The sequence below is a fragment of the Mytilus californianus genome, unplaced genomic scaffold (genome assembly GCF_021869535.1).
Source record: "Mytilus californianus isolate M0D057914Y unplaced genomic scaffold, xbMytCali1.0.p SCAF_7, whole genome shotgun sequence".
NCBI lineage: Eukaryota > Metazoa > Mollusca > Bivalvia > Mytilida > Mytilidae > Mytilus > Mytilus californianus.
Genome location: NW_026262723.1, coordinates 17296756 through 17321588, shown reverse-complemented (window position 1 = coordinate 17321588; position 24833 = coordinate 17296756). Strand labels below are relative to the sequence as shown.

The 24833-nt window shown below is 33.5% G+C and overlaps 1 protein-coding gene across 1 annotated transcript; it reads right to left on the bottom strand.

Annotated features, from left to right (window-relative positions):
• Positions 1–204: 204 nt before the first annotated feature.
• On the bottom strand, positions 205–17260 carry LOC127709302 (uncharacterized). The gene is made up of 5 exons (XM_052214769.1): positions 16658–17260; positions 7318–7428; positions 6398–6535; positions 5240–5340; positions 205–1824 (listed from the first exon to the last, which is right to left on the bottom strand). The coding sequence occupies exons 1-5, from the start codon at positions 16884–16886 to the stop codon at positions 1447–1449; spliced, it is 957 nt and encodes a 318-aa protein (XP_052070729.1). The 5' UTR covers positions 16887–17260; the 3' UTR covers positions 205–1446.
• Between the last annotated feature and the right edge of the window lie 7573 nt (positions 17261–24833).

Sequence of the window (24833 nt, the reverse complement as noted above, 5' to 3'; positions counted from 1 at the left end):
ATTACTTTTGTTAAAAACCGCTGAAACGTAGCCGGAAATTCTAATTGATCAGGTGCCGATCCAGGATTTTGAAAAAAGGGGGCTGGCAAGCCAACGTTTGGAGTGTGATCATTGTAAAAAAATCTATGCATTTATCATATATAAAGGTCCATAAGCCCCTCCCCTTAAATCCGCCTCTGTTGTTGATGTCAAATAAACTCAGAATTGTTTTTCAGTTATTTATTACAATCTAACAAACTGATCATATTTTATTAGCTACATTTGTGTATATAACATCCTGCTCAGTTCTCTTCACAAAAAAAAACATGTTCAACCTTGAAAAAGTTTTTGTCATTATGGTATTTTAATATTATTGTGTAAAAAAACAAAATAACTGTGGAAAGGTCTAACATTTTTTTCGATTAACATTAGAATAAAAAGCTGTTACAAATTTCTTTTTCCAAATATGGAACTTCAATAATTTTGAAAACTTTGACATTCTGTCTATTTACGTCAACAGTAAATGGTCTTTTTGTATTTTGAATCTAGCTTTGTCAATGTAGTAAATATTTAGCTAATATAATTATGATTCTAATGTACGTACGTGAAAATAGATTTGTTAAAATAATGTATAATAATGTATTATAATGCTCTAAATCTTTAAATAATAATAAAAAACACGTCTGTTTATTTCAATGGTATAAATATATTATGCAATAGATACATACAAAGGATTAAAATATAAAGTAGGTTTTTTTTAAGTATATACTTTAACATGTAGAGCACACACTTAATGTACACATATGCACATGTGCACCAATAAGACAATCTTCACCAAAGGAAAAACAAAGAATAACTAAAAGCGGTATTCAACAATTTATTATAATTTTCTGGTTGATTTTTTTCTACTTTTTATTTAATTTAGGGGAAATTTTATTTCAACAGCGAATGTTCATGAAATCTATTAACTAAATTCAAAAGTGAAATGTAGCAGATATTATCCGTTTCAAATTTCATCATATTGATAAGATGCTTTAATTTCAACATCCTGTTAAAATATATCAGACTTGAGTGATATTCAATCCCCTTAACGGATACAGAAATGATCAATACAGAATTATGAGATAAAAAGCACAAGATTCATTTGAATATAGTTAAAATTTCGTTGAAGATTGACTAGAGTTATTTATGACTTATTATATAATTATGCAAATGTGTTTCCCATAAAATTATCATCCATGACTGTTTTACACGTATACTTAACTTTGTTTACCTTTCACTTTTTTAATTCAACTTCAAAAAAACATTCTTACAATGTAGATCTATCTTGTGAGAAAAAAACTTATTTCACAGACAAAACAAACAATCATTATTTGATGATGTCGCTATAATATAGTACGGAGTTCTGTCCTCGCATTATATTTTTCTAATTAGAGTTATCTCTCCTACATTTGTTATCGCATTTAATTAGCCACTCCACGTCCAATACGGCGCACCTGGTTCGCCGTAACCAACGGCTGGTAGAGGTCGACGGGTGTCCATGTCATATACATAAGGGCCGGGATAATAAGGAGGTCCGGGATATGGACCACCACGATGAGGTGGAGGATATGCATAGGGGTCCGGATATGCCAGTTCCATAGGAAAAGCCCTATTGTCATATGCTTGGTATCCGTATTCTCGACCACGTCTCTTTTCTAAATAGTCTTTGTCCTCATAACGCTCTGATCCTATGTAACATCCAGCTACTGCATAAAGCGTTGCTGTGAGTGCTGCGACTCCCATTCCAACCCAACCTAGTATGTAGGACCATCGGTAGTCACGAACCGTTGCTGTCTTTATCGACTAAAAGTAAACACATTATTAAATTAACATCTGAAAAGGAAAAGTATATAATTTTCTTTTCAATGCCATTAAAGTATAGCTTTTTGCTTTATATGCATGCACAATGAAATGTCATGTTATTGTTAGAATAATTGAAAAAATTAACAACGCATATATGTCAAGAGTGCTACTTGGTTACATACTTCGACCATGTGATCTAGATAGATAAAACACCTGCTTTGTTTCGGAGCACAACTACTAAGGGGTTTTAATTTAGTGTATCCTTCTAGTTTCTTGCTTCTCCGGCAATATCTTATTTTTTTTTACCCTATTAACCGATTTTAAATTACTTTATAAATAAGGAAATGTGGTATGATTGCCAATGAAACAACTATCCAACTAGGTTCAAATGAAGTGGATGTAAGCAATTATAGGTAACAGTACGGCCTTCAACAATGAGAAAACCCCATACAGTATAGTCGGCTATTAAAGGCCCCGACATAAAAAATATGTTACATTTGTGTTACATTTTGTCATAGAGATTATCATATGTCCATCCCTCATATAAGCAGGTTGGGTCAATCAGTTTTGGCTGCAAGTTTTGTGGTCAATGATACTGATCGTCCATCGGGGTCATTATAAATAGGATATTAATTTGCAAGCAAAAGAGCTTTTTATGAAGGAGTAGCTCATAGAAACATTATTTTGTAATTTATTAATGACTAACCAGAACATGTAACTTGCATTGCAAGGCTTTTTGCAGATGACCGCTTATTGTATATAAATGTAAATAATAATTCTGATGCAAAATTACTTCAGAAAGATTTAACTAGTTTAGTGCAATGGGAACAGGATTGGCAAATGAATTTTAATCCTGAAAAATGTTATATAATACATAGTTCTAAAAAAATTAACCCTTCTGCTTTTGATTATACATTGCATAATCATGTTTTACAATCAGTAAAAGACAGTCAATATTTAGGTGTAACAGTGAGCCATGATCTTGACAAGGGAACACATATAAATAATATTACCTGCAAGGCAAATAAAACCTTAGGTTTTTTTCATAGAAATTTAAAATAAACTTATCACAGAGATAAATCTCGCCTTATTGTAATTTTGATAATGCAAATGTTGAAATTAAAATAGCAATACTTTAACATGTAAGTTATGCAAATATTCAAAGTCGATGAACCATGACTGAAGGTACATGGCTAAACAATCTCCATGAAATGAGATGTGCCAGTGCTAGTACAACTGCATACCAAATACCATTGACTTATTATAAGTCGTTCCCTTTAAACAAACCTAAACACAAACATTAACTTGTAAACTATGTAAAAGTTTCAAAGTCAATGAACCATGATCAGGGGTGGGCTATATAATCTCCATGGAAACGATACTTGCAAATGCCAATAAATTTGCATACCAAATATCATTGACTTAACATTAGCAGTAATCTTTAACTGATCTAATCACAAACTAATACATCATCACGGTAAACTAAGCAAAATTTTCAAAGTAAATAGACCATGACTGAGGGGGCGGGGCCAAATGTTCTCAATGGAAATGAGATGTGCTAATGCTTATACAACTGAACACCAATTAACATTGGCCTACCACTAATGGTTCCCCTTGAACTGACCTAATCATAAACTAATACATGTTAACTTAGCAAAATTTTCAAAGTCTATAGACCATGACTAAGGGGGCGGAGCCAAATAATCTCCATGGAAATGAGATATGCCAATGCTTATACATCTGCATACCAAATATCATTGACCTACCACTAGTGGTTCCCCATAAATTGACCTAATTACAAACTAATACATGTAAACTATGAAAAGTTTCAAAGTCAATAGACCTTGATTGAAGGGGCGGGGCCAAATTATCTCCATGGTAATGAGATGTGCCAATGCTAATACAACTGCATACCAAATATCATTGACCTACCACTAGTGGTTCACCATGAACTAGACCTAATCACAAACTAATACATTGTCGACGCCGCCGTCGCCGCCGATGCCGGAAACAGCATACCTATGTCTCGCTTTTTGACTCCGTCAAGGCGAGACAAAAACTGCACACGTAAGGTTATAAACCTTACGTACACATCACTTGTCCGTCCAGTCGTCGAATACTCTTCCCCTGTCTGGGATCCGTATAAAAAGCACCACATCACTCAGGTTGAGCAGATTCAGCGTAAAGCAGCCAGATTTGTCTATAACGATTATAAAGACAGAAGACCTGGAGCAGTTTCCAACATGATGAATTCTTTGCAATGGGAAAGTTTACGGAACAGTCGGGAAAAGCTAGATTAACAATGCTATATATAATTAACTGGGGGTTAGTAGAAGTTCCAAAGGACAATTTAACAAAATCTGATAGACGTACTAGGGGCAACATAAATTTCGGCAAATAGCAACTAATAAAGACTTGTATGTTTTTTTAATTTTAGTTCATTTATATGTTTTGGAGTTTAGTATGACGTCGATTTTCACTGAACTAGTACACATTTTTATTTAGGGGCCAGCTGAGGACCACCTCCGGGTGCGGGATTTTCTCGCTGCGTTGGAGACCCATTGGTGGCCTTCGGCTGTTATCTGCTAGTTTGCTCGGGTTGTTGTCTCTTTGACATATTCCCCATTTCCATTCTCAATTTTATTCTATAAATATTCTTTTTATCCGAAAACCATCTCTGACTGGAATTCACTACCTGAAGCTATAGGTATGTCTGACACCCTGGAATCCTTCAATAGTAGCATATCCACTCTAACATTTGAAGGACCCACACCAACTTATTAAATCACCAAAGCCACTATACATAATGTATATATGTTATTATATAGACTATAATTTTACTTTATTGTTTATAGTAATTTAAATAAAGTCCATATGTACATAGCACATAAGTTCCGGGAAGTTTTACACTCCTACCTAGGAGTCTACTCCCGTATTCGGAAGAAGAAGTAACATCCGGGAGTTGAGACACCAAATTTAAATTTTCAGAACAGATTAATCAATCTTTTATTTTAATGCTAAAAAGGATGATTGCATGTTTATTTAAATATAATTCTATATACTTAAATAAGGAGATGTTGAATGAATGTTAATGAGACAACTATCCACCACAGTTCAAATGACGTGGTTCATGGTAAGCAAATATAGGTCACCCTACAAACTTCAACAATGAGGAAAACCCATACCGTATAGCCAGCTATAAAAGTCGCCGTCATGACAAAATGTGACACAATTCAAACGAGATAATCGAAAGACCGATTTATGACAAAACATCAAGTGAAAAACAAGTATGCCAGACAGCGACCAATGATGACCACTGAATTACATGCTCCTAACTTGGTACAAGCATTAACTTCATATAAATTTTACATATTCGACTCAGTCCATGAGGGAATATAAAACAAATTATACATACTGGGTCCCAGGCCTGATAAAACTGAGGTTCATCTCTTATTTTATTTCTTTCTAGATATTCAGCACCATGGAAAAAGGCTATAGCTGCTGCAGTACAAAATGCTGAAAATAAATGATTGTTCGTGAAGCATCTGTTTTTCATTATTTACGTTTACCATCTATATAATTTTCATTTTTTTTTGTACAACTTCTATGTTTTTATACTTTTATTCAGCTTTTGCATTTCATTCAATTTGCCATGCTTTGTTACGGTGTTATTAGAATACATGCACAGTACCACCATCTTCAAAGGAGGAGGTATTTTGCTATACCTCAGTTTTTTTATGCATGTACAATCATTAATTTCGAGATGGAGCTATAGGGCTGACAAACATGGAACATGCAATCGATTTTTCATTTTCATGATTTCTTAAATGTCTGTCAGGAATAGAGTAGTTAAATCCGATGCCCAACGTAGAGTGAGTGCTAACTTCTCTGCACGTTAAGATAGCATTGAAAACAACTCTCTGAGGGGTCCTTAGATTGCCAGTTGCAGACAAAATTTCAAGCCCTATCAAATAAGTATTGCTCGTTGGTGTAATCATGTTTGTATGTATGTTGCTTGTAGTGTTCTGGTGTTTCTGTTGATGTGGTCTAATGTACTGTCCAGTATTTTCGGTGAATCCTTTTATCCTTTTTATGTATTATTTTATTTTACGTTATTGATCGATCGAAGTATAATTTTATAACAATTGGCTAATAATACATATCATTTATTAGATAGAAATTATCAACAATATCTTTAAACGAAGAGTATGCGGTGTGTAGTCACTCATTTTCTCAGGTATCCCCTGGTTATTATAATTATGCTATACAAGTGCTTGATTCTCGGATCAAATCCCAAATATAGTTTTTTTTTGCTGATGTTAAATTCTCTATGTTTTGCACATTATTCTCTAAACACCACCAAGTCCCTCTTCTCTGGGTCAATTGGAAGTAGCAATACATGTATGTTCATTCGCATTACAGGATCGCTGTTGCATATTATACATTAGACCATCGTCAAATGTATGCGCACTCATATGTATGTGTGGTTTATATCATCATGGAAGAAATTTACCTTTTTTTACAAATAATACATAATGTATGTATATTACAATGTGAAAGACCAAAACAATACCTGAAAAATATGCACAGAAACCCGCACAGTACGCCCATTTTGACCTTCGCCAACAGCAAACAACAGCACCAAACACGTATGAGATTAAAAAGAACACTAAGGCCATAATAAAGAAGGCCATATGACATCTCATTAAATCTGAAAAGACAAAACAATAGCATTAAATCAAATATGTTTAGTGCTATGGATGTTTTAATTGGTGCATCAACATTAAATTCATGGGTACTAGGAATAAAATTCGACTCAGCGTGTCGTTCTAGTACAATCAATGTGGATTCGTCTACTCGTTTATATGTTCTCACCTTGAATATACCTGCATTATTTGCCCCTGGATGTTTAATAGCAATCAATCAAGCAATTAACATATGCATATGCAATAGAAATTGATATTAAGTACAATCCGCTTGGCTGATACATGTATGTTGGCTTGTAATCTTTTAAATTATTCACTGCGCTAGCGAACTGAAGTTATCATCCAGAAACCGTTTTACAGCTTTAAGATACTAGTAGTTCATAAAATAAAATTACCACATCAAATCATAAAAATATGTTTATTCGCATACATTGTATAATGTTCGGACAATGCACGTGTGTGCGTTAGCTTAATTGTGATACTACAAAGCAGAACATTTGTTTATATCTCTTAAAACTTCATAAACTTACCCATTCCATCAATAGAAATACAATCAGTATACGTTTTTATCAAAGTTTTGAGGTTTTGTCCTAGACGTAACCTACAGAGACGGGCTTGCAAACGAACTGTTTCTTAAAAAAACATTCAAGCTTAAGTTGTCATCTTGAACCGATTACTTGTGCCAGTTATTGTTTTTATGAGATTTATAAATGGTGTGATTATAACAGGTAAGACTGAATCTCCTCAGCACTGTCCTGAAATTAGATATTAAACGTATTAAACTTACGTATACGTGTGGAAAAATCCGCTGAATAATCAACATTTGTGGTTTCTGGGAATTTGTATGAAATATGGAAGCAATTGCTATCAACAATACCGTCTGCATTTCTGAAAACCACTGAAAAGAAAGTCATATATGGAGTAAATTTTGAACTAATGCTTTATAAAAAGTTGTAAAACACAAAAAGCAGTGGCTCCAACTATAAAAGCTCAACAAAAAAGGGCCGTTTTTTAGAACAAAAGCATATATATTTGTTTGTTTCATGAGCGGTGGTGGGTGGAGGCAAAAGAAATACTATCCTGAATTAAACTTCTTAAAGTTGTCCAAAAAGTTTACTCTAGTACATGTAACTACGGGTGTGTTTCACGACCTTGACTACCCATGAGGGTCTCGCACGGCCTATTTTTTTCCCACCTGTACATTATACTACTAGCATGTAGAATTCACGTATGATAAACGTATCATTGGTTGTTAGTTTGCAGTTTCCTGACTGCATACCAGAGGCGGATGTAAGGAACAAGGTACCCGGGTCCCCCTTATGAAGCTACTTATATGGTTAATGCATAGACTTTTTACATGTCCTACTACAAACGTTGCCTTGTTTTGGGGCACCGCTCCTTTCCCTTTTCAAAATCCTGGATCCGCATCTGCATACATTTTATTTTAACACCGATTTGTACCGTCTTTGATTTATTTACCGTTTGATGCACATATATAAATAAAAAAGATATGTTTCTTATTTCTCTGCCATTATAAAAAGAGCGAGATGAGGTATGATTGCCAATGAGACAACTATCCACCAAAGTTCAAATAAAGTGGATGTAAGCAATTATAGGCAACCGTACGGTCTTCAACAATGAGAAAAACCCATACCGTATAGTCGGCTATAAAAGGCCACGACATGAAAAATATGAAACAATTCAATTGAGAAAACTAACGGCCTAATTTATAACAAAACAAATTAACGAAAAAAAACAACATAACAGACATGAACCAACGACAACCACTGAACTACAGGCTCCTGACTTGGGACAGGCACATAAAGAATGTGGCGGTCTCAACATGTTTGTGAGCGCTCAACCCCCCTCCCCTAACCTGGGACAGTGGTGTAATAGCACAATATAAGAACAAACTATTGTACATATAATTTTATCATTTTTATAAGAGCAGGTCATTAAAACTTATGTTTCAAAAAAGTCCTTGTCTTTATAATTAAAATGTAATTATAATTAACATATTTAATTTATCCTGCCCGATATGCAAATATTTTGCAATAAAAAAAAACACAAATGTGACAGTTAATGATAAGGATTGTCATATTATGACGCCTTTATGTTGTTGTTTGTTAAGTGTATAATCGTTTTACTTTCTCGGATTATAACATACATATATTTTTGCTTGAGGTTAGCAACTAGTTTGTAAAAAATGCACTTGTTAGACTTTTTATGATAGTAAATTACATACAATTGTGCTGTAGGGTGATGTATCAGTGCAAATTTTAGATTTATTTCACTTAAAAATGACGAATAAGTCGACACACTTGATTAAGACCTATGAGTATTTTCAGTACACAACAAACATATTACGATACAATTAAATTGATTGATAAAGTGTTTATTGCTTCACAACTAATGGCATTTATTTATGCCGGAGAGAACAAATTTGACAAATTAAACACAGATAAGTTGGGTCTGCTAAGTGGATCGACCGAAATAGCGTAAGGAAAAATGGACCTGGCACTGAATATGAGAGTATATGTTAGATATGCACAAACATTGCCTTGCAACAAGTCAATTATGCAACTAGGAACCCCGTAAAAAATGTGCAAGTTTTTTTTTGATATGAAGAAAGGGTGGCGTTGTCTCGACCCGGGATACCAGATACCAGAGTTGATGTCCGTATTCCGACCGCCCGTGGGTGTAGCTGCGAACTCATACATCCTGTATGACCAAACCGACCGTGGCCCCTCAGCACGGATGGGACAAGTCTACACCACAGCCCCACTGTATAATTAGGTTCCATGTTTATTGGAAAAGAGGTGTTATACATATAGTTCTTATAAAGTAAGATTTCATTGGTAAGATTGAGAACACGTTACAAGAAGAAAGATAAGATGAAATAGTTAAGATCTGAAGATTTATGAAAAACAACATATCTCTAAACTATAAAATAACAGAAAATAACAGAAAAAAAACTGGGTCTAAATGATCTAAGAGCCTGAGGATGTATTTACACGAGTTTGAATCATTTACTCTTTGGAGTCTGAGGTCAATCGTTGAGTTTTTAATGCATTACTTTATCATTACTAGTATTAATTTCATGTTTGAAGTTATTTTGTTGTTGTTTATATTTCCAGTTGGTAAAGTTTTAAATGTTTTATCAGAATAATTATAATAATCGGGTCATCAAAATTCACAAACACGATATTGCAACGTTTAATGCAAAACAGAACCATTAAAATCGAATAAAATATTGAAATTTCTTATCAATATGTAATCTTCAAAGTGAAAAAGTGTGTTACAAATGAAATTGGATGTTCAAATGGTAGGTACATTCGTTTAAATGGGTTTAAAATATTCAAACCATCCTATCGATAACATCTTTTAATACCCGAATGTCCTGACCTATTGTCCTATTGTCAGTTTCCTTTGACATGAATTTTGAAATATAAATCCTGTGAAATTGACAATATCCCATTGTATTTGCTTGATCCGGTATTCAGTGATTTTATGGTGGTCTTTATATTGGTTGTGCTTCGATGGATTTAAAAATGATGCGATTGTTTGCATGGTTCGGTGAATATAAAAGATATGCTTAATCGTAGTATCTGAAATATTTCATTGCCACTCTGTGGAAGTCGCGAATCGAAAACACGACCTTGACGGAGATAATCTAACGTCAATATTAACCCGGTGATGCAGTCAGGAAAGTTACGTAACCATCATTGCTCACTATAATAAAACAAGAAAAAGGGCAGAATTGAAACATAAAATTTTACAACTGACTCAGATTGGTAGTATAAATCAAAGTACTGAAGTACTGAACATCGGATGACCGCAAGTTCTGGTGGATGGTCACAAGCACTTGTCTCAGAAAAAAAAATCACATCTCTATACCTGAAAGTTAGGTTAAGGTACATAGATATGTTTTTTTTCAGACAAGTTCCTGTGTGTATGATGAATAAATGACAGGGAATTCAACCTCACCGTAATAACTATTATATTGCAGTGATAAAATCATTTGTTATCGGTATACTCTGGTTTGTTGTTATATATTATATTAATATTTGTATAACAGTTAAATATAATATGCATTCATTTGTATATCATTCTATTCTACTATTCTAATGATAGCGCAGTGCATGGTAGATACTCTTCTGTAATTATAATTCGTTTTTCTAACAGATTGTATTTGAGTAGGCATTCATATTTTCCCGCGTTTGTTGCAAAACGTTCTTGAGAAATTCTTCCGCGTGCGTTAACACAATTTTTCGGTATTTTCGTATCATTCATCTATGTTCTTAAAATTATTTTCATGAATATTTATTGATAAAACTACAAGCGATAAGGAATGTTATTTTGCACTCGATAATGTCCGCGTATTTATACGATCGGTTACCAGTCAAAAACGAAAGTCACGTGAGTAGAAATCTCTGTAGCAACAATACACCGGAATGCCCTCACGGTCATCCGATGTAAAAATGACATAAGGATTTTTTATTCAGAATTGCAACTCTTGGTTTAACAGCTTCCTTGTAAAAAGCAACCCTCTATCAAGGAAATCATGATAGAAACTGCAAACTCTTGACTATCGTATCAGCGGGCAGATGATATTTACTTCATATGCAGGTGCTGGTGGAATGTTGCTTAATATAGAAATAGAAAGTTCACAATTGGGAAGCTGAAACATGCTCACAGTGTGTTTGTAGAGATATCCGTCTACCTGTTCACAATATATCAACATCAACAGCTACGTTCCACTGTTCATGACATTGTTCACAATGTGTATATACAATTATCCGTCTTTCTGTTCTCAATATAGCTACAATTCACAATGTATGCATAACCAGCTTATTCCACATACGAACACTAAATCATTCATAGTTATTTGCACACAATCTACTCACAGCTACATTTTAACGTTTTTTTCTAAAACAACTATTATAATATATATAGATATAAGAAGATGTGGTATGAGTGCCAACGAGACAACTCTCCATCCAAGTCAAAATTTATAAAAGTAAACCAGTATAGGTCACAGTACGGAGCCTTGGCTCACACCGAACAGTAAGCTATAAAGGGCCCCAAAAATTACTAGTGTAAAACCATTCAAACGGGAAAACCAACGGTCTAATCTATATAAAAAACGAGAAACGAGAAACACTTATGAACCACATCAACAAACGACATCTACTGAACATCAGATATATATATATAGCTGAAATACGTTAAGATAAATTGACAGTCTATTCTCAGCTTTATAACATTACAAGTAAGTTTTTTTAAAGCTACATATAGTCTTTAATAATAAACTTGGGATTTATACGCCACAATTGATCCATACGTACATGTGAACAATGTTTTAACACTCTATGGCTTGTTATGAGGCAAAAGTAACGCCCCATCAATATCATTCTCTTGTTTGCCCAGTGGAAATCCAAATTTTCCGCTTTTCGTCCCGGTCGACCCACCTTATAAGACCCTTCTGTTCTGATTTAATGTTCAATTTGTCATCGTCTTGAATATGCACGAAATATTTGCCACTGGCCGTTCAGCATGGAACAAATACTCAATCAACTCACAAAGCTAAACAAGCACAATATATCAACACGTGTATTTTAAAATATGTGACCAATTCAATTACTTCAGTTTTGCAATGTTTATATATGCTAAAACGCATTAGCATTGTCTTAAACTACCTATAAAAAGGGGTTTGCAGTTTCATTAGAAGTGCAATATGTATTTAAAGCTTAACAAATTGTCCAGAACACGCCCGGAGATGAATTTAAAAAAATCGTGTCTATAAAATGGAATGGCTGATGAAATTTACCATGTCAGTATGAAGTGGAAAAAAGTAATCGGTCACAAAGTGAGAGAGAGAGAGAGAGAGAAGCCGAATCTGATGTGTTTATGCAAGTACGATTTTAATATTTAGAATTTTCCATCAGGTCCAGTTTTTTTGGAAGTTAAAATGATTGATGTTGACAAATTAAAACTGATTAATAGTTTCATGTTTATAATTGTCACCAATTCATTACATTGTAGATTGTGTAGTTCTTTGAGAAGTTATGATATAAATAGACATATGTTAAATTTTCAAATGCATTTATTGTACATGTTGTACATATGTACATAAACATAATTATGACCATACAAACTTGAAAAGAAAAGTGTTACATACAATGATACTTGATATAAATAACAAAACAGATAAAGTACAAAAAGTGAACACATAAAATCATCATGTTCAAATATCTCCACAGGAGACCAAATTATGTAGAAGTAAGCAACAACAGGTCACCGTACCACCTTCAACAATAAGCAAACATAACAAGCTATAAAAGGCCCCGAAATGATAAATGTCAAACAATTCAAACGAGAAAACTAACGGCCTGATTTATATACAAAACAATAAATGAAAAAAACATTATGAATCGATATACAGCAACAAATCAGCAGTGTTTCAGGAACGCCAGTATACGTTACATGTACCTACATGTACAATCAGTAGTGTTTCAGGAATGCCAGTATACGTTACACGTACCTACATGTACACTCAGTAGTGTTTCAGGAATGCCAGTATACGTTACACGTACCTACATGTACAATCAGTAGTGTTTCAGGAACGCCAGTATACGTTACACGTACCTACATGTACAATCAGTAGTGTTTCAGGAATGCCAGTATACGTTACACGTACCTACATGTACAATCAGTAGTGTTTCAGGAACGCCAGTATACGTTACACGTACCTACATGTACAATCAGTAGTGTTTCAGGAATGCCAGTATACGTTACACGTACCTACATGTACAATCAGTAGTGTTTCAGGAACGCCAGTATACGTTACACGTACCTACATGTACAATCAGTAGTGTTTCAGAAACGATGTCAGTAGGCGGATTACATGAACAATCATCAGTGTTTTCAGGAACGTCAGTATGAGGGATTACATGTACAATCAGCAGTGTTTGGGGAACGTCAGTATTTAGAATTACATGTACACGTACCTGAATGTACAAACAGCAGTGTTTCAGGAACGTCTGTATTGGATATTACATGTACTTAAATGTACAAACAGATGAGGGATAGCATGCACCTAAATGTACAAACAGCAGTATATAAGGAACGTCAGTATTTAGGATTACATGTACCTACAAGTACAATCAGCAGTGTTTCAGGAACTTTGTCAGTAGGGGGATTACATGAACCTAAATGTACAATCAGCAGTGTTTCAACGCCAGTAACGGGGTATAAATGTACCTAAATGTACAGACAGCAGTGTTTCAGGAACACCAGTATGAGGGATGAAATGTACCTACATGTACAAGCAGCAGTGTTTTAGTCGTTTTAGTAACGTTGTCAGTAAGGGGATTACTTGAACCTAAATGAACAACCAGCAGTGTGTCAGGAACGCCAATACTGGATATTACATTTACCTTAATGTACAAACGTGAGTGTTCCAGGAACACCATTATGTGGGATTACATGTACCTAAATGTACAAACGTCAGTGTTCCAAGAATGCCAGTATGAGGGAAAGCACGTACCTAAATGTACAAACAGCAGTGTCTCAGGAACGTCAATATTTAGGATTACATGTACCTAAATAAACAATCAGCAGTGTTTCAGGAACGCCAGTATAAGTGATTACATGTACCTTTCTGTTCTGGAAAGGGATGGTCGAGCGTTTTCCATTGTTCGGTCAAATTCGACACAAAATGATTTTCAATTCTTCAAGCAAAACTTTCTCTCATTACAAAATGTAACTCAGATCGTGTTCTCATCTAGATAGAAAATATCGCACGTGAAACCTAATCGTTTGACAAATTCGATCCCTGGGAAGGTTCAAGAAAATATCATAGCCATCCCGAGTAGATAGTAAATTCCAAGCTCTTTGTTATAGTTATACTCTACTTATTATAGAACTGTCCAGGTCAATTTGTGGTAGATTTTTATTTGAAAGATATTTCAACCCGTTTCATGTCAATGCACAATTTTACGGCAATTGGCATATAATAAAAAACACAATTTATATAACCGAAAAAATCTCACTAATCTTAAAGATTTTGTATTTTTTAAAAGGCAAATGGTTCAGTGTACAAACTTCTTTGAAAATGCATATAGTTGCATTTGTTGATATTAAAATGAATTTTAGAACCAGATGGTCTTTCATATTAGTTTACTATTTAAGTTTTTTTATTTACACCCACCCGGGAAATTATAACTATCTAGCAAGTGACAACATTTTAATTACTAGTATTATCTTTTTATTAATGTAGTAAAAAGATTTCAAGATGTATTCATAACATCTGACGCATACAGGTATACAAGAGGACATTACTATAACAAAGTTAACATAGTTAATATCATGCAGATGATTAATGCAGAAAGATCAGTTGGTCATAGCATTACATACAAATAAAATACAAACAGTTTTAATTATTATCGTACACAAGAGAAATCACACGTGTTACAACAGGATATCAAGACTAGAATCTTTCCTCGGTTTTAGTATGTTTAGTAGTTGTCGTTTGTTAATGTGGTTCATAAGTGTTTCTCGTTTCTCGTTTTTTATATAGATTAGACCGTTGGTTTTCCCGTTTGAATGGTTTTACTCTAGTAATTTTTGGGTCCCTTTATAGCTTGCTGTTCGGTGTGAGCCAAAGCTCCGTGTTGAAGACCGTTTTTTGACCTATAATGGTTTACTTTTATAAATATTGACTTGGATGGAGAGTTGTCTCATTGGCACTCATACCACATCTTCTTCTATCTAATTATTCAAATGTAGGTTAAAACTTAAGTTGTAGATTTAACGTAGTTTCTTATCCACATTTTAAAAGTTGTTCTTCGCGGGATAAATTTCAAATTTAAACTTCTTAACAATTTATAAAGATGCAGGTTTAATTTTAATATCATATTGTCCCCTCCACTTGAAAATAGTCCTAGGGATAGAAAGTGTGAAAATCTACATTAATGATATATCGCGAGATGTGGTATTGTTGCCAATGAGACACATATCCTACAAAGATCAATCTTTGCGAACAAGTGTTAAAATCTAATTGACGTTATATAGATGTACATTTAAACAAGACGTAGGAGTAAAACTTCTAAAAAGACTATGAATTAACCATTTAACCATACATGTATCTCCATAAAGGGGGACAGGGCTCTCCTTAATCCGCCACTGACACCCCCCCCCTTTTCCATTTCGAAATGTGGAACAATATGTATTATATAGAATGTAAGTTTTACATATATAGGTTCGTATTCCCCCATCGTTTTTGAAAATAATTCTTAAGGGAGCAAGTGTACAAAATCATATATATATTTTCAGGGGGCATGGCTTATATTCTGTGCGCTATAAACTCCTTATTCATTTTTTTTCCAAACCTGATCAAATTATTGTAACAAGATCAGACTAACTCGATCGTATACTAAGATGTATTAAGTTTTACAGTATTAAAAAAAAAATACATCCAAAATTTCGCGTAAAGGCCTTCACTATAAACAACCATCACCTGGCATGCCATATGTGACACTTGGTTTTTTTTCCCTTATGTTAGTTGTATGGAGCTGAAAATTACAACATAGTTCTTGTAAGGGGATGGCCATTTGATTTTCTGGGAGGTAGCCAGCAGGATTTCGGTAACATTGCTGATATTATTACTCTTGTTGCACCTAGGGTGCCTGAGTTAGTAAATAAAGTTATCGGTAATGAATATCCTCACCTAGTAAGAACTGAACAAAAAATAAGCTTGCCCGAGACATGATGAATATTCTCTCAAACAAAATAAACGAAATACATCGCAGCTCCAATGAATATAGTGCTACATGCAAAAAAAAACCAGCAGTAGTGTAATAATCATAGTTATGGGAGAGTAGAGGTGGGGATAAAATCAGACATTATACACCAGAAAAAAAGGTTTACGCATTTCAAACTGAACGTTATGCTGCGAGGAATCGAGTGCACCATTCATCGATATAGCATGCAGTTGATATATGGTTAATCTATAATATTTTAGGCAGAGTTTACAATATAGATAAAAGCATAAATAAATAAATCATAAGTAAATAATCAAAACAAAACATGTAGATATATCATTTAAATGTAAACAAAATACTCACAATCTGTATCGTTCCCATAATAACATTCACGAAATATTCCCCTGTTTCTTGTGAAGGTGTATCTAGCTTTAGTAGCATCTGTTTTTAAAGAAGCCCCTAGTCTGTTTCTGTCTACTGTGAATTCTATCCAATAATCCGTGGCAAAAGAAACTGCTAAAAGAGCAATAGCCACTGGTCCCAGACACGTAGCCAGGACCAGGCTAAATGTCCCACACGAACTCCGTCGCATATTTCACTTAAAATCCAAATTTAGTTAAAATATCACTGAAATTCCTTGTAGCCAACGGAAGGCTAAGACGAAAGCGAAAGAATGTTCACTTCAATGTGTCATAAGTAATGATGTTAATAACCCGCGAGAGTGAGATATGCACCGGTGAACAATAATAAAAGAAAGATGTCCTCGCGGAATCCCAAAGCCGTTGATGATCTACTTTTGTTATTTTATCCTGAGGTCTCAAATGGTCAATCCTATGTCTGCTCCCTCGGACAGGTATAATTACAAGTTATATGTACATTCAATTTTTAAAGAAATCGCCCACAGGTACAATTTATAATATCAGGTAAATAACATACATGTATTTTTCTGATGACTGCACGAGACACGACTCGGTGATACAATGATGATTGATGAACAAAATATGAGGAAACAAACCTTGTATATAAAACGCACATATAACATATGAATGATTTTAAGAACCACAAAGAAAATATACTCTAGATCAAGTTTCGAAGTCAGTGCTCGAACAATCAACATATTAAATTGATTTGTTGGTCCAGTTTTTATTATTTTCACCACAACAACTACCCTCTAAGGGAGCTACCATTTGATTTTTATGGTGGGGGCTAAGATGAAAAATTTTGTCCTGCTTTTTTTTTAGTTGTAATCTCTGTCCTGCCTTTTTATTTTTTACTCTATTCGGTCCTGCCTTTTTTTTTACTAGTTTATCCTGAATTTTTTTACACAAATTGTCAACCTGTCTATTTTTTTTACTCAAAACTCCTACTGCCTATTTTTTTCAAATTTCATCCTAGCCCCCCCCCCCCCCCCCCCCATAAACTGTATATGTTTTATTTCGCCAAAGGAGGATGGAACTCCTACCCAACTCTAGTACATGTTGTATTTCGCCAAAGGAGGATGGAACTCCTACCCAACTCTAGTACATGTTGTATTTCGCCAAAGGAGGATGGAACTCCTACCCAACTCTAGTACATGTTGTATTTCGCCAAAGGAGGATGGAACTCCTACCCAACTCTAGTACATATTGTATTTCGCCAAAGGAGGATGGAACTCCTACCCAACTCTAGTACATGTTGTATTTCGCCAAAGGAGGATGGAACTCTTACCCAACTCTAGTACATGTTGTATTTCGCCAAAGGAGGATGGAACGCCTACCCAACTCTAGTACATGTTGATAACCAAATGACAAATAAAATTCATAACGACTTTTTTGTTCAGCGCATACAGTACAATAATAATTCGAACACTTCCGAGGTAATCCGAGAATAAATCGTACATCAAACTTTCAGTCGATCGAGTAAAATTTCGAGTTTCGGGTATCACAATTATTTTTTTCATATTTGAAAGCCAATTGTATATCCAATAAAAAAAAAATGTCAAACATGTGACATCTTTGAACTTGTTAACTTTGAAATCAGCGTATCAAAAGGGGGGGGGGACTATTATTTGTCATATGTTTATTTCATATTTTATAAGATTAAGATAAGATAAGATAAGATAAATAATAGTTTATTTAAGTGTCACATATTTATCTACAATAAAATTACAAAACAACATCATAAAAAAAGGATGAATACCCAGCCTATAAAGACTTATGAGACACTGTATATACAAATAAAAGGATCAATACCCAGCCTATAAAGACTTACGAGACACTGTATATACAAATAAAAGCTATAACAGTTATACTAAAGGAAAATGTTTCTACAAAAAGACATAGTCATGTTTTACATGGTTTAAAACTCATTAAATATGTACATAAAATTATAAAATATCTATTCATGAACGCTTCAAAATAATAATGTAGAACTTACTAATATAAATCAACAATGAAAACAAAAGATTACAATTACAGTTTAGTTCGCTTAAAAACGCCACTAGGGTAAATGTTACTTAAAAATTCAATAAAAATACAGCAACAAATAATTTCAGTAAAAATTCAGTTAAAGTTCAGTAAAAATTCAGTTAGAGTTCAGTAAAAATTTCAGTAAATTTAACGTTTAATTCAAAAGAGATTCGTTGACTAAAGATTTACATAGTAAAAAAACAAAAGGAAATCTAAATCAATATAATAAGTTTAAACAATATTATATAAATTTTTTACGTATCATAAAACATTTATGGAGTGTATTAGCCAAAAGTGGTTGGATTTCATCACATTTCATTAAAGATGTAAAATATAAGTTATATTGATTAGTTATCTTAATTACCTGCTAAACATTATAAAAACAAATTAATCATTATCAAAGCAATTCCCGATTGTCCCACATTTAAACTTCCCAATTGTCCCACAAACCTATTCCCGATTATCCCGCCTACTTTTTTACCTGTAATTTCAAAAAGTGGGACAATCGGGAAGACACCATCCTTCTGTACACAAATCTGTAAATGCTTAAAATATTGACATAGAAGAAACACATTTGTAGATTTAGTGAGACTATAACGAAAGGAACAATTTAAAAAAAATAAGTCATTGCATATGTTTGTTTTAAATGTGCATTTTGTATTTTATTTCAAATCCCTAATCGTCTTTTTTTTATAAAAATAAATCTACTACCTATATCAAGGAATATTTGTGATTTTGCAGTTGATTACAATTGAATTCTTTATTTCTGTAAATTGAATGGAAGTTATTTTTTTTTGGAAACGTCCACTGTCTAAAGTAAAAACTTTTATATCCATATATATGAACGTTTCAGGAAATTTTATATTTTGAGACGCTTGATATCAAAGTGTCATGTTTTATGAAAACATACCGTGTGATTTAAAACTATATGAGCCAAGGATTTCTAATGATAAAGTTTACACCATCCCTTCGAAAGATTTACGAACGCCATCATGATTAATTTTGGTTGACCGTTATGGACAGATGACCAAGGGCATTACCACGTGCCGTAGCTAGAACCCGTCCTCTTATTCTTCGATCGTGAAATCACCGTGTGACTTATATCCGATTTTATTAAGACAAGTTCCGTTAGTTAACGAGAACTGTTTACCCTTCCAGAGCATCTCAATTCATCCCCGGTTCTTGGTTGGGTCCATTTTGCGTATTCTTTAGTTTTCTTTGCTGTGTTTTGTTTTCATTTCCAAATTTACTATCTACTACACCTTTTTTGTTGGCGTCTTAATAAGATTTATTTGTATGTTTGTTTGAATTTTTTAGTCAGTTGTGTTGTATGTCTGTGATGTATGTTTACACAGTTTTTGCTGCTTGATCCCAATTATTGTCACATTAACCTATAATGTTTGTTTGGCTTGCTCACCCAATTTTATCGATATAACGGAACTATAAACAACTGTCATACAAGATAAGATAAGATATTTTATTTTCCAAATAAGGTCCCCAGGGGGGCAAATACACATAACATATATAATTGTTACAACATACAGTATTTTACATGACATTCATATTAATATTTTTAACTTTTACTGTTTAGTCCATTTTTGGTAATATCCTTTTGGCGTGGCTCGGTTTTTTTAACATCCCGCCATTGTGTTATTGTGCTATGGTCAATTTTTTGTATTCTTGTCTTTCATTTTTGCTTATATGCTTTGTCTATAGAGCGTCTATATAGCATTTTGTTTTTCTTTGTTGATATAGTTGTTTGTATTTATAGTGATCAAGATTATAACACAATGGTGACTGCTGTACCCCTATTTTTGACAATTTTACCTATTATGTCTGTTTGTTTTGCTCACACATTGTTGTCAAGATAATGGAATTCTATGCGACTGTCATACAAGTGAGAGGTTTAGCTAGCTATAAACCTGGTTTAATCCACCATTTCCTACATAGGGAAATGTTTGTACCAAGTCAGGACTATGACAGTTATTTTCCATTCGTATGATGTGATTTTGCCATTTCATAAGGGACTTTCCGTTTTGAATTTTCCTTGGAGTTCGGTATTTTTTGTTATTTTACTTTATTTTTTGTTGATACACTTATAATATGCTAGGAGTACACTAAGATGGTCTTAATACTAAATCCATAAGATGTTGGATGTGTACTGATTGATATTTTAGTGCTAGATGCATGATTTTTTTATTAGTTGTTATTGGCTTTGAACTAGCTGTCAGTAACTGCGAGTACTCTCAGATCTGTACTTAGTGTCTTGTTTGTTGTGGGGATGTATAAGTACCCTGCCACGTCCACTCTGTGTTTTTGTTAGATGTATTTCTGCTTTGTATCGATCTGGTTTTTTCAACTCAATTTTATAGTTTGTTCTTATATTGTACTGTTACATGTACACCACTGTCCCAGGTTAGGGGAGGGTTGGTCCGCCTTCAAACTAGTTTAACCCCGCCACATTCTGTATGTGCCTGTCCGAAGTCAGGAGCCTGTAATTCAATGGTTGTCATTTGTTGCTGTGTATCATATTTGTTTTTCGTTCATTATTTTGTCTATAAATCAGGCTGTTAGTTTTCTTGTTTGAATTGTTTTACATTTGTCATTTCGGGGCCTGTTATAGCCGACTATGCGGTATGGGTTTTACTCGTTGTTGAAGGCCGTACGGTGACCTATAGTTGTTAATTTCTGTGTCATTTGGTCTCTTGTTGAGAGTTGTCTCATTGGCAATCATACCACATCTTCTTATTTTTATATTAAATTAGGTATTGTTGTCGTTTGAGACAAGCAGTCGCGATAAAGTGCCATTGAAATCTGTGCGTGTAATTGGAATTTAAGGACTGCCAAACGTCCAAAGATCGCTTCTTGATACGCTCAAAGATGACTAAGATAAATTCATGATTCTATCAAAACAACTTTACACGAAAAATTCAATTTTACTCATATCAAATGTTCTTTCTTAACATTTCTGTTATTCAGAACTGTAAATTCGTTTCAAATTGCGTTTAACAATCCTTCAGGTAATTATAAAAATAAGAAGATGTAGTATGATTGCCAACGAGACAACTCTCCACAACAGACCAAATGACACAGAAATTAACATCTATAGGTCACTGTACGGCGTTCAACAATGAGCAAAGCCCATACCGCATAGTCAGCTATAAAATTCGTTCCAAAGAGAAAAGCAATACGTGAACCCAAGACCAATGACAGGCCAGAAAAATGTTGCTTATTTTTGTTGTTGCATTTGATATGAAATAAATGACTGTGAATAAGGTACTAATGATGTTATAACATTTTACTGAACATGTTTTATTGGATACGCTGTTGGTTTAAAGTCAGCAAACTGTTTATATCCTTGCACAAGTCAATAAAAAGCACTGTTGGATTTCAGTTGTAAATGAAATAAAGGTATGGATTTTAGCCTATAAGGGTTGACTTTTATTTTCTTTATTACAGGGAGTTTTCATCGTTTTCCTTCGCCTAGAATACAAAGTCGTAATCCTATCGCAATTTCCAGTTTCTGCAGAGATACATACATGCAAATTGCAGAGACCAATCGCAATGAGCACTCTATTTGCTTGATAATCAGGATTCATTTATTTATCGTTCATTCCCCCATATTTTGTTTCCTGGAGGCCTTCAATATATTGCCCTTTTAGTGTTGGTCTTTTATCCATGATTAAAGCTGTCTGTGACAACTATGCAGAATTTATTTGCAAGTGCAAGTCCTGGGAGAATATGGGATATCAGGACAGTGTTAGTGTTAAAACCTTAAATTCTGCACAAGTCACATTGTGAAATTAATTAAATTAATTATGGGACACTTAAAAGCTTGACATGTGACCTTGAAGCATGATCTTCATTCAGGTATATTGACCTCTTGTTGTTTTCTTTTTCCTTTTTTATGTGTTACTGTCTTATTGAATTTTACCAACCGTATTATATATAATATATTTATTTAAGGAATCATGATTGTAATATGTTTTCTGCCTATGAAGAAATAACATCAAAAATGTGGTGAACACTGAATAAACCGCGTAGCGGGTTATTTAAAAGTGTGCACCACATTTTTAGGTTATTTGGAATAGACAGAAAAAATATTACGGTCGTTCCTTATAATTTAATTCTAAGTTCCATTTTTAAGGAGTAAATCATGAAAAAAACGTTGATGACGTCACGGTCACATGACAAAATTATGTCTATGAGCTGATAGACAAAAAACTTTCAGCCAATCGGAAGACGTGTTACATCCAAAATTAAATTATTATGATATATATATATCCTGTTATATGAATTGGTTCTCTTGATAGCATGTTCAGGTATTCATAGAACTTCTGAAAAGATATAGAGCGGGATCTTTAATAACTTTTGTTTTTGCATTCTTTTTTGTAAAAAAAGTTTCTGTGAATAGAAATATTTATTTTTTGAGTTTTGTTTCCATAGTTACTAATATTAAAATCTTGATATGACATATGAAGCATCTAGCTGAAATCAATATTACTTATTAATAAAGAGCTAAACAAAATGGTGCCAACAACATCAAATTAAATTAGTATCCTTGCTTCAGGAAAACTCTTTTATTTTATTGTCAGTCTCAAAGTCTAAAGGAAAAGCTAGATTTATTGTACATTGTGCATGACAAGGTGTCAAGGCTTTTTAGAACATTGTAAAGCCATGCATTTGTCGCATGCAAATCATATCTACATAAAAAGGTATTTCTCTAAAGGAAGACTCACGACAACAGTATTAATTCATACATTATATACATGTAATTGAATACATATTAGATTCGATGTATTTTTTTCTAAAACAATAATGTAATTTTTACAAAAATCTATATATTATATTTATATTGAAAACAAATAAATGAGACTGACACTGCCGAAATCAATAGCATATAAGCTTGCATAAAACAGTATGTTAGTCATAAACATTAAAATCATATCAAAAGAACCCACTTTCAAAATGTCTAGATCGGCGCCTGCGCTGACCTTCTTCTCTTATTTTCAACTTACATTAACGAAAAGCAACAACAATAAATACACCTAAAATAAAAAAAAGATCATAAGCGCCTGTAATTAAAATTAATATTATTATTCAATATTGATATTTAAGGTCACATACAAATGACTCGATGTTGAAGTACCAAACTTAAGAAATTAAAAATGAAAAAAGTAAAAAAATGACCAATTTGTGTCAAATCTTTTAATCGGAAAAAAATGTGATTGTCATAGAAGAGTATGTCCCAAATACAATAAACAAAAAGAAAAACTTTAAATTGCATAGTTTCTATTAACAGAGAAGTAAACGACATGAAATTGAATACGCAACAGTCATTCTAGATCTAAGGTTTTTTTTTCTCACTTTTATTTGCATCTTATTATCCTTGGCATATATCTGATTCACTGATTAGGAATGTTCCATTAACACTTGTGCAATCTGTTTAAGGGAATGCAAAGGGTTCCTTTTTTTAAAGTAATGAGTAGAAGGAACTCCATGATTAGGTAACAAAGTAACGGTACACAAGTTTTAACTCGAAATGATGGACATATAATACTGCTAAATTGTCCAATAAAAAATATTTTGAAGAGTCGAAATAGGATGAACGGATTATATAAACCCGAAGGCAAATACAATACAAGCCCAAACGAAAAAATATAAACAAGTCTAAATTGAAAACAAGTTCAAACATAGGTTTGAACGTTGTTTTCAATTTAGACTTGTTTATACATATATATACATATATATAGACCACGTTATCCTTATCGGTACTAAATTTTATATCTTGACCGCAGCGCAAAAAGTAGATTACTTCGGTTTTCGGTTAAAAATGGGTACAGAAGTGCGGTTCGAATGTGACCCGACCCCCCCCCCCCCCCCAATTCAATGTTTTCCCTATGTGTTCAGTACACAACATTTATTTCAAAAATTTTTTGGGGGATTGGCAAAACTGCTAGAAGTGCTAGAGAGATTATTTTTACAAAATCAGGGTCATGATATTTTTTGTAAAAAATCCCAGTCAGGTTTCACTCTATATGTCACCAATTAAAGGTATTTATAAACAAATATTATTTTGATCAGTGCAATGC